Source organism: Camelina sativa, chromosome 2 (assembly GCF_000633955.1).
Source record: "Camelina sativa cultivar DH55 chromosome 2, Cs, whole genome shotgun sequence".
Taxonomy (NCBI): domain Eukaryota; kingdom Viridiplantae; phylum Streptophyta; class Magnoliopsida; order Brassicales; family Brassicaceae; genus Camelina; species Camelina sativa.
The window spans coordinates 20,459,971-20,472,032 of record NC_025686.1 but is presented as its reverse complement, the minus strand read 5'-3'; the positions used below and the strand labels follow the sequence as shown (position 1 = coordinate 20,472,032).

Here is a 12,062-nt window from a genome sequence, read left to right as displayed (position 1 = left end):
CATCATCATACTGTCAAACTTCTCATGCCACTGCTTAGGAGCCTGTTTGAGTCCATATAATGACTTCACAAGTTTACACACTTTGTGTTCTTGTCCTGGAATAACAAATCCCTCAGGTTGTTTCATGTAGATTTCCTCTTCTAAATCTCCATGAAGAAAAGCAGTTTTTACATCCATTTGATGGATTTCAAGTTTTCTCAAGGCTGCAATACCTATGAGCATCCTGATCGAAGATAGTCTTGTTACCGGTGAATAGGTATCAAAGAAATCTAAGCCTTCTTTTTGCCGAAATCCTTGCACTACAAGCCTAGCCTTGTACCGTTCAATATCGCCATTTGGTTTTCGTTTTATCGTAAAAATCCATTTACATCCCAAAGGCTTAAATCCTTGTGGTAGATCTGTCATCTCGTAAGTATGATGTTGCATGATAGAGTCTATTTCAGTTTTGACTGCTTCCTTCCAATAAGGTGCATCAGGTGTAGACATAGCTTCTGCGTATGTTCTTGGTAGATTTTCAGCTAGAAATGCCTTCATCAGAAAATCATTACCAAACGATTTACTTTTGCGAGCTCGTTTGCTCCTTCTTGGTTCCAGTTCTATTTCTACAGAAGTAGTACTCAAAGTATTGCCAGCTTCCAAAGTCGCTGCATCTCGTTGTTCACAAGTCCATTTTTGAGTTTTCCTATAGGGGAAAATGTCTTCAAAAATGAAGTATTTCTCGATTCCATAACTATATTCACATGGATATTTGGAATATCTGATTTATGAACCAGAAATCGATATGCACTACTGTTATGTGCATATCCGATGAAGATACAGTCTACGGTCTTAGGCCCAATTGTGACCTTTTTAGGAGGTGGTACAGCCACTTTTGCTAGACACCCCCACACTTTGAGGTATTTGTACGAAGGTATTGTACCTTTCCAAAGCTCATATGGTGACTTGCCAGTAACCTTATGCGGTATCCTGTTGAGGATGTAATTAGTGGTAAGCAAAGCTTCCCCCCACATGTTCTGGACTAACCCAGATTCCTGTAACAACGCATTCATCATCTCTTTCAGAGTTCGATTCTTTTGTTCCGCTACTCCGTTAGATTCTGGCGAGTAGGGAGCGGTTGTCTGATGTATAATGCCTTTTTCTCTGCAAAATGCATTGAACGGCTCATTATATTCTCCTCCTCTATCACTTCGAACTACTTTTATAGTTTTCTGAAGCTGATTTTCTACTTCGAGGGTGAACTCTTTGAATTTTTCCAGTGCTTCATCTTTGCTATGCAAGAGATATACATAGCAATATCTTGTGCAATCATCAATAAAGGTAACAAAGTATTTCTTACTGCCTCTAGTTTGCACATATTTTAAATCACATAAGTCTGTGTGAATTAAACCTAGAGGTTCGGTTGTTCTTTCAACGCGTGGTGAGGGAGTTTTAGTGAGTTTGGCCTGTACGCACACTTCACATTTTTCTTGGTTAGTTTTGAATTTCGGAATCAAATTCAAGTTTTGCATTTTTCGCATTGTTTTGTAATTGACATGTCCTAAACGTTCATGCCAAGTAGTAAACGACTCAACCAAGTAAGCAATAGGGTTTTCTTTCATTTCAGCAACAGAAGCAGAAGCTACAATTTTCGGATGGACTGTCGTTACAGACATCTTGATTAGTCCACCCTTAACAAAACCCTTTCCCAAATACATCCCATTTTTCTTAAGAACTAACTTATCAGCCTCAAAATTGATGGAAAAAACTATGCTTGCTTAGCACTGTTTAAGAGATGAGATTCTTCCGCATATCAGGTACGTGCTTCACGTTCTACAGGGTGAGCTCCCGATCAGAAGTTAGCTTTAGAACCACTTTGCCCTTACCTTCAATCTTGGACACCGCCATGTTGCCCATGAAAAGCTGCTCATTTGAATTGTTCTGCACATCGGTGGTGAACATGGTCCTATCAGAGCATATGTGTGTGGTAGCACTAGTGTCGTAGTACCACTCTACTGGGTTGTCTTCCACCATGTTACATTCAGTAACCACCGCAACCATGTCTTTTTCAGTTGGGTTTGCTTGCAACTTGAGATCTTTGGTTTTGCTTTTGCAAACATCAGCCTTGGTCCAGATGACACCTTCAACGGTTTATGCGGAATAGAGATCCCTTTACCCTTGCCTTTAAACTTGGCCTTATGCTCAGCTACATGAACGTCATTCCCCTGGCTTTGAGCATCCGAATGAGCTCCACGATTGTTCTCCTCAACTCTCAACCGACGGATGAGATCATCAAGAGACATTGCCTTACGTTTAAAGTTAAGGTAATGCTTGAAATTCGACCAGCCTGGTGGTAGCTTCTCGATCAAGCAATTCGTTTTGAAGACATTGTAGATCGACATCCCTTCCAAATCGATCTCCTGAATGATGCGTTGAAGAGCCTCCACTTGTTCAATAATTAGTTTGGAATCCACCATCTTGAAGTTCAGGAACTTCGTTGTTGAGAATTTCTGCATCCTAGACTCATCAGTCTTGTACTTGGTCTCCAAAGCTAGCCACAATGCTTTTGAAGTCTTGTACATAGTGTAGAGGTCATACAGATCATTGACCAAATGGTTCAGAATCTGACATTTGCAACAATAGTCTCCTTGAGCCCAACTATCCATACTTGCAACCACATACACATTAGTGTCACCTTGTGGAAGCGTTGGTGGATCCTCTGTGAGGTACCTTTCCATGTTCATGCTGGCCAAGTAGTAGCGCATCTTGTTTTGCCACGTTTTGAACCCAGCTTTGCCATCGAACTTATCTGGCATCATCCCTTGGGAAACCGAAGGTGGTATCCCCATGTGGGTTGATCCATTACCAAACAGATTTCGGCGCACGTTCTCCAAACCAGAGTCGGTAAGCTTCGTGTTTGCAAGTTCTTTAGCAAGACGTGAAGACACCTCTTCAGGAGTTTCAACAGGGGTCTCATTAAGTCTAGTACCATCAACATTGTTGGTGTGGTTTCCAGATATTTTTTTGTTTCACAATAAACGGATCTGATTAATAGATTAATCAAAGAATTCAAGTAATTTAAATTACACTGAATTAGTTTTGCAAACTCGCTTAACAAGCGTTCGCAGAAACTTGTTTCACAAACTCACTCAATTAAGAGCATTTGTGGAAACCAGAGAGAGTAGAGAAAAAAGAATTAAAGTAAAAGCGTTCTTCAAAAACTTTCCACGTAAACACCAAAAGATGAAAGCAAAAACAGTTTTTTAGAAAATTTTGAAATCGTTTTATAAATTAAAAAATTCAAAAAATTCTCAATCCGTTTAAAGCGATAAGCAGAAAGCGGATTTATTGAATTAATACTGTTAGGAGCGCAAAAATCGAATTGAAAAATGATGCGAATTATATTTAAATTAACGAAATCAAAAACGAATTACAACAGCATAATATGAAGCAGTAAATAAATCACAGAGGCGAGATATGATATCTCTTTCCTTAATTCAATAAATCGGCCGTAAGTGCTTTTGGACAATCACGATTTATGAATCCCAGGATACAACCGATCAAGAACTATTACAGTAGCACACCAGTAATAGAACTCAAGTGAACAGATCTACGTTATACTCTCGAGACTACTAAACTAAGAACTTACTTGGACTAAGAAAGGGAGAGGGAGAGAGAGATCTTCAGAGGAAGGAGTTTTTTGTGTTTTTGTGTGTGTGTGAAATAATGCGAGGTTATGCCTCTATATATAGTGGAAGGAGAGAGGTCTCAAGAAAATATTCACTGAATATTTTTGGAGTACTACTCAAGTTTGCTTGGAGTTCACAGCAAATCTTTCCAAAAAATAAATGAGCCTACAGCAGTCTCAAGAGCCAAAAAGCCCAAAAGCCCAAAAGCCCAACAGGCCACAGCCCACGTCCACGACCAGCCCGGCCCGCGTCCATGTCCGGCCCGTCCTGCGCCCGTGCCCAGTTCGGCTTGGCTCGCATGTGAGAACCTTCCCTCTTCCTTCTATACACTTTTAAAACTAGAAGAGTGTGAAACTATATATATATGAGTGAAAAATCAGTCATATTTCCGATGTGGGATATTTCCCAAACCATCTCAAATAGCTCACTTCACACTCTTATTTCTCATTCAAATCAACTCCGTTTTGGACATATGAGTATACCCTCTTGTAGTACTCGTTACCAGCTTTCCATTGCACTATCGACCCGACAATTCCAAGCAGCCATTTATCCGAAAAGTCGCTGGAAAATCACTGTCTCAAAACATACAATTTTTCAGAAAATTACAGTTCCAACAAATTTCTATAGTTGCTTCTTCTGTTTGTTCTTCTTCCTCTAGTGACTCTCTTTTCGTTACTACTTTTTTTTTTTTTTTTTTCCTTTTAATGACTTCTGTGTTTAATGCTTTTTCATTTTGACTACTGAGAATGATAATCATCTTTTGTTTGTCTCTCATCTTTTGATAGTTTTTATTTAAATTGAAATCTGCGAGAATGATCAAAAAAAAAAATTTAAGGCGAAAACTCTATCAAGAAACAGAGAAAAAGAGAAAAATAATGACATCTTTCTTTCTTTAGATTCCTAAATATCACATATTTTGAAATTACACATTTAGGGTAAGAAAAAATTTGAGAGGCAAATTCAACTACTGGAGCTAAAACTCCTGAAGTATATGAAACTTGACGATTGGATAGCCATTGGATATTTTCACATATACCTCTGCAATGTTCATTGTTCAACAAATTGTGCAATCTATAATGAATGTTAAAACTTAAATAATCATCTTCTATTGAATTTATTAATAATGGTCTTCATCAGTTTTTACATATCTTTACAATTCATTGTTTAACCTTTGATTTTGGGGATTTAGGTGAATTAATTACTTCTAGAGAAGCAAAACAAAAAAAAAATAGGCATATCAATTTAAAAAAAAAAACAGATTAAATACTGTAAACAAAAATAGAATTGTTACATTTGTTCATGCCTTGCAACATGTGACATGAGTACACATTATCAATTTGGACTTACCAATTTCCGTAGACAGTAGATTCAAAGCAGAACGTATAATTTAATGTCATTAATCATTATAGTTTAGGTATAAAGGAGACATATTTCATCAAAACATTTACGTTATTGTCTTATTGAAGAGTGAAGACGACGTTGCAATGCATTAAATAAAAACCAAGGTGTATACTATATTATATCTACCTTTTTCATATATCGACCCTACTTCATGTCGTGGATTCATCACGAAATGTATAACAAATTCATATTCTAACTACTGTATATGTTTACATGTGGTAGTTAAATATTCATAACAAAATCAAAAATTAATGCGCATAATAAATTAAACGCGCGCACATAGTGTGAGTCGTGAGTCCATACCTATCTTTTCAATACTCACCATGAAAATGACCCATTGTAAAAAATTCGTTGTTAAAAACACTACTCCGATCCACTACATATTTTGAGCGTAACTCCATCACATATTTTTCAACTTTAACACAAACCCGTCACGTAATTTCCTTATAGCCATACCATATTGTTACACATCATATTCAAAAAGTAGATAGACCTCTTTCACCAAAAAAAAAAAAAGAAAGGTAGATAGACCTAAACTACACGGTTACGATACACAGGGTACGTTGCATCATAAATGCATTAAACTTTTACATTCACCATACATACAATACGTCCAACACGATTATTCATTTCCAAAATCTTTATCACATCAAAAAAAAAAAAAAAGGGAAAAGAAGACTCTAATAATTAATTTGACAAGTCATAACATGTTTATAAATATAGATATTAATTTATATCAAATTTACGACTTAATTAATTAGATTTATTAGATAATCAAGATCAAGCACATGAAATACCAACGACTCGACTCGCCGGGAATCTCTCGGACACGGTTTTCCTAACAAGAGAGTTGATCTCAGGGCTCACTTCCTTCTCCGACGTTGACTCTGGAATAGTTGTCAACGAACCCGATTTGTCGTAAACGACGTAATATCGATCTTTATCACCACCGCCTCCGTGACTCACAGCCTTGTAGACCGGGGAAGAAGGAGTGCTCAAGCTTTGGTGCTGTTTAGGTTTGAACACTGACTTCAAGAATCTCTGAAGAGAACGAGAGATCTTGTTCGAGTGTTTCTTGCCGCCGGAGGAGGAGGAAGAAGAAGTTGTCGGCAGTGAAGGAAGAGGAGGAGGATTCTCCGGTGAGAGTGAGCTGAGAGGAGGGAGACGACGGTCGGGGAGGCGAGACATGGACATCGTTCTAGCGGAGGAAGCTGAGATGGCTGAGTCAAGTTGACGTTTGAACGAATTGAGCTCGAACGAGTCGTAGAGAGTGCTCCCACAGTCCCATACGTGTGAACTCGTCTTCTTATGCTTCATGTTAGAAATATAATTATTATTTTCCTCTTTCTTGTTCTCCTCTTCCTTTTTGGTCTTCTGACTCGTAAAGTTTTTGTCTGCAAGATTTGTGAACTCATAAAAAGGCTTATACTTGTATCTATATTGTACAAATATTTCTAGAGATGATCTATAATCTCAAAAAGACTCGATATATAGGCTATAATAATGATTCCGAATGAAAAAAAAAAATGAAAAGTAATTAAAATTGAAGTATATATATTGTATTGTTCCCTATATTTCAAAGATTTGGTAAAAGTAAGACAAATCTTTATACTTTTGTCTGGAATTTTTTAATGTATATGTAACTTAGTTGGTTCCATATACTAATATTAGTCATATCAAAAGAAGAAAGAAGATGACAAACCAACAAAAGACCAGAAACTTACCAATTTCCAACTTCTTATTCATCTCAAGTGATGATGATGATGATGGTGAGTCAATATTCTTAGAATCAGCTTGTCTTGTTTCATCTTGTCCTTTACCAACCTCCTCATCTGCCTCTTGACCAATCACCACACACTCTTTCATCTTCTTCTTAATTTCATCCTCCTCTTTAGTTGCCATCATCGTCGTAGATTCTACGGCTTTTGGTTTGACTTTGATCTCCATCTTTATATTTTCGTACCAAACAGAAGAAAATGACACAGATTGATATCTATTCTCCAAAATCTTTATGTTCACAACAACTAAGGAAAATGGAAGGCTGTGAATTGTAACCTTTGGTGGTTGTTACGTATTGATGGGATATATATCTATAATGTATAGAGAGAGCTAGAGAGAGAAAGAGAGAGAGAGGTGGGTACTTGGTGGTGAATAATGAGTCTCAAAGCTTCACGGTCTGTGTTCACTTCTTTATGTATGTACATGAAGATATGTATTGCAATTAATGCTTATTAATTAAATAGTAAATACTTAATCCCACGATAATATATATGAATATGACGTTCTTAGCGAAAGCTAAAAAATTTCGATGTTTTTGGTTCAAGTTTTGGATATTTGGCTCTAGTTTAACATTTTTCAGTAAACTATGCATAAATTCTCATGTGGGTCAAATTTAGATCTATTAATGTTGAAATAGATCTATTAATGGTGAAAGTTTCTCAGCTAATTGTACTAACCGTAATTTTGTAGGAGTGTGCATGTCACAAAGCTAAATCTATTTTTTAAAAGAGTAATTGATAGATAAGTTTGACCCATAAGCTCAAATATTAGTTGATTGGATGATTAAAAATCATTAAATGACAAGGAAAGTGAGAAGATATATCATACATGAACGCGTGTCCGAGCTTGGTGGGATTTTCACGTGGATATAATGCAATTGACAATATATTTATATTAACTAGGTCGGTATACGCATATATGTATCGAGTTTCACATTCGTAATTTTTTAAAGGAAAATTATAAATAAAGAAGCTTTTTCCAAAAGTTTGGTCATTTACACTTTTTTTTTAAGATTGTCAATAGTGACGAAAATACTCCTACTAATAGAAATAGTGAAGTTTTTAGGAGTTTGAACCAATAAACAAACAGAAAACCCATGTTAGTATACAATTGTTAAAAAAAAATTTGAAAAAAAATGTTTTGGGTGTCAAAAATCAGTTTGTAGATTACTGATTTCTGATCTAAATTGTTTAAATAGACTTTCTACGATTTTTGCTCTTTCTGAAACATTTAGATTGTTCATTTCTATAGTTTGTACATGTTCTAAGAAGTTTATACGGAAAATTTGTTCTAAAAATTTCAGAACCTGAATTTTGTATGTTCTACAAAATTAAGAATATGTATTGTATATTTTTCTTCATTCTACATATTCAGAATTCGTTTTCTATGTTTTACCCTATATACTAAAAGAAGTAGAAGATATATCATAGAAATTTTTAGAATTTTATAATCTGTAAACCTTAGAATGCCCTAAAAATAGAAAGAAAATAAATTAAATAAGGAAAGTGAATAATTTTAAATATTTTTTAAATATTCTTAATTTATGGTTAAGATTTCGTAATTATTGTTTAGATTTGTTCTAATACATTTTAGAATGTGTATACTAAATTATTTAGAAGATAAACAAATTAAGAAAAATTGACATTATACCTTAACGTGATCGATCACCATCTCTTCCACCTTCCACAAAAGCTTTCACTTACCTGTTTATGATGCAAATCTATGTTACTTGTGGTGTATGGACACTGGATGCCAAGAAGGAGTGGAGATTTATTGATGATGAAGAAAAACGTGCTAGATTACTGATTTTGCAACCCACTACATCTCTTGAAGAGTTGAAGGTGATGGTTTCAGAAGACTATGAAATAGAGCAAAATATGTTTGATGTGGAATTCAGTTATCTACCCACAGAGGTTAAAGTTGATTGTCCTCCTGTTGTATTGACAAATAATAGAGGTATGAATAATTTTCTTGCATATCTGAAAAAGATAAACATGATTCGGTTGTGTGTTACATTCAAAAGAGTAGTTGATGGCGATAGGAGTAAAGTCCAGTTCGATCTGAATAAGTTGTCAGTTGATAGTAGCGATGGTTGTAATGTGGAAGTTGATGTGGGAAAATCAGTAGGTATTATTTCAAGGAATTCACCTAAGCCGACTAATGATGTATTAGAAAAGCCTACTGATGCTAATCTTGGTGATGCTGCTGGTTTAAAGTTGGAAGATTCAATGGTAAAAAATGGTGAATATTTCAGCAGTAAGGAAGCTTTACAGGCTACTATGGAAATGTATGCAATGAAATATAACTGCGACTATAGGATTACAAAATCTGATAAGAGATGGTGGTGTATACGCTGCATTGATAGTGTTTGTAATTGGCGTCTCCGGGCTGAGTGTTTACAAGCGTCTACATATTTCAAAATCAACAAGTTTGTGGGTAACCATACATGTGCCCCTTCAAAAAAAAACTCATTTTGTAGGACTCCATCTGCAAGAACAATTGGACATCTCATTAAGCAAAGCTATGAGGGTGTGAAGGAAGGTCCTAAACCGAATGATATAGTTAATATTATTCGTTCAAGGTACGGCTGCGAGCTAACATATCACCAAGCTTGGGAGTCTCGGGAGTATGCAGTTAACGAAGTTAGAGGAATTCCTGAGAAAAGTTATGCTAAGATTCCAAAATACTTGCACATGCTACAAGAAGCGAATCCTGGTACGTTCACGAATTATGAAATTGACTTTGATGGAAGATTTAAATATCTATTTATTTCTTTTGGTCAATCAACAAGAGGGTTCTACAAGTCAATGCGGAAAGTGATAGTAGTTGATGGTACATTTTTGAAGAATAAATACAAAGGGGTTCTCCTAGTTGCTACAGCTGTAGATGGTAACTCCAATTTGTATCCAATCGCATTTGGAATTGCTGATTCTGAGAATGATTGTTCATGGGAGTGGTTTTTTATGCAACTTAAGATGGTTATAGCTGATGAAGAAGGTTTATCATTTGTGTCAGATAGACATACATCGATTGCTAAATCAATTGGAAACATCTATCCATTGGCTAAACATGGTATTTGCATCCACCACTTGCTTAGCAATGTGATAACATATCATAAGGGAAGAGGTGTCGCTGGTAAGGTTGCAAAAGCATCAAAAGCTTATAGAGTTGCTGAGTTTGAGAAAGAGTTTGGGCAAATTAACAATATTAGTCCTGCTATTGGAAGTTATCTAGAGGAAGCCGATGTGACAAAATGGGCTCGCTGTCATTTTCCGGGTTATAGGTATGATATTAACACCAACAATGCAGCTGAATCAATTAATGCTGCTTTGAGGACACCCAGAGAGTATCCAATAATTCCTTTGTTAGACAGCATCAGAGAAATGATGACACGCTGGTTTTATGAGAGTAGAGAGTTAAGTGCAAAGCATAAAGATCCTTTAACTGTTGAGGTGGAGAAAAAGATTTCAAGAAGAATAGATAATTTGATGAGCAGATCGTAGATCCAGGTTAAAGGTAATGGAGTAGACTACATTGTTGACTTAGAAAGAAGGACTTGTTCATGTGGAAAGTTCGGCATCCAAAAACTCCCTTGTAGACATGCTATAAAAGGAGCTTTTGATATAGGCAAGGATCTATATCCTTATGCTGATGATGTGTATACCACTACTGCATGGAGATCGCAATATGAGGAAACTATTAATCCAATAGGTGTTCCTGAAGAAGAATGGCGAGTCCCACAGCATGTTGAAGATGCAAAAGTTCGACCACCTGAAACAAGAAGACATCCAGGATGGCGAAGAAAAAGAAGATATGAATCCGCTGAAGACAAGATAAAATCATCACAAAACTCACAAGGGTCAAAGAGACATAAGTGTGCGCGGTGTGGCAAAGAAGGGCATAACAGAACGACCTGTGATATCGTGATATAACAATGGTTAGTGCATCAACTTAAGAATCCTGTTTTTGAATTTTTGATTTCATTTATATTTACGGTACTCGTTATGTTTCAGGTAGCCTCTGGGTTGTGTTTCACGGCAGCTGCTTGTGATGAATGATGGTGTTTGATGGTTTTTATTTTCGATTAATAGACTCATTTGTTTTGAAATTCGTAGGTTGTGTTTCACGGCAGCACCTTTGTGATGAATGATGGTGTTTGATGGTTTTTATTTTCGATTAGTAGACTCATTTGTTTTGAAATTCGTTGATGGTGTTGAATTAAGACTAATAAAATACTCATGTGTTTTGATATTCCTTGCTGGTGTTTTCTTTCAATCAAACTTTCATTAAAACCAGAGTACAAAAAACAAGACTAACAAAAAGTGTTAAGCATAACAACAAAATACAGAAAGCAAAGACATCATATCATCTTCTTATAAAGCCACGCCATTGAAACTGCCAATACGACTAGTACACAAATCCTCTGCTTGTTCGACTTCTCCATACTCTCTTTTGCAACCATTAGCTCTTGCCTGATGATCTCAATCATATGCTTCTCCATCTTTTCTTCCATCTCCTTCACCATCTCCTTTTGGAGATCCACATTGTTTGTTACCATCTTTTTTAGATCCTCTAAGAGTTGGTTTTGTTTGCTTTCAACCATCCTAATCTCCTCTATAACAGCATCATCAACCCAACGGAACATGTGTTTCTCCTTCTTCTCCTAAAATCATTGTTTCGATAACAATATTTAATAAATTTCAGCTATTGTGATGAATAACGACTGATAAAAGTAAATTACCTTCACACCAACAACACATCTGTAAAATCTTCTATAGGGATTCTCTTCCGTCTTTGAGGTGTAGGTTCTAATCTCTCCACCACACCAGCATCTACACAGAACTCCAACCTGAGAACTTCTCGATGGTAACCCTGACAAACCAGCCGAAGAACGTTGGCTCATGGCTCCTATCAGTTTTTACGATGAAGAAGAAGAAAGTATCAGGAAAGAAGAAGAAGAGAGTATTGGAGAAGAAGATCAAGTATTGGAAAAGAAGATCCCTAATTTTATTTTTTTCCTTAAATATTGAAATTAAAATCCGGGTCATCGGTATGCTTACATCAGGTCATCAGTATGTTTAAATCGTGTATGTTTAAATCAGTATGCTTAAATCGGTATGCTTAAATCGTGTATGTTTAAACCGGGTCATCGGTATGCTTAAATCGTGTATGTTTTTGTGTTCTTATGCTTATGACGTTATGTTATTGAGTCTCATA

At 36.1% G+C, this 12,062-nt stretch overlaps 2 protein-coding genes across 2 annotated transcripts; one reads left to right on the top strand and one right to left on the bottom strand.

Moving 5' to 3' along the window:
- On the bottom strand, nt 5,630-7,242 carry LOC104730527 (uncharacterized protein CG5098-like). Its single transcript, XM_010449709.2, has 2 exons — nt 6,791-7,242; nt 5,630-6,460 (listed from the first exon to the last, which is right to left on the bottom strand). Exons 1-2 carry the CDS (start codon nt 7,011-7,013, stop codon nt 5,847-5,849), a joined length of 837 nt encoding a protein of 278 aa, XP_010448011.1. The 5' UTR covers nt 7,014-7,242; the 3' UTR covers nt 5,630-5,846.
- LOC104754747 lies at nt 8,840-10,903 on the top strand. The gene is made up of 5 exons (XM_010477016.1): nt 8,840-9,734; nt 9,831-9,980; nt 10,080-10,344; nt 10,444-10,606; nt 10,859-10,903. The coding sequence occupies exons 1-5, from the start codon at nt 8,840-8,842 to the stop codon at nt 10,901-10,903; spliced, it is 1,518 nt and encodes a 505-aa protein (XP_010475318.1).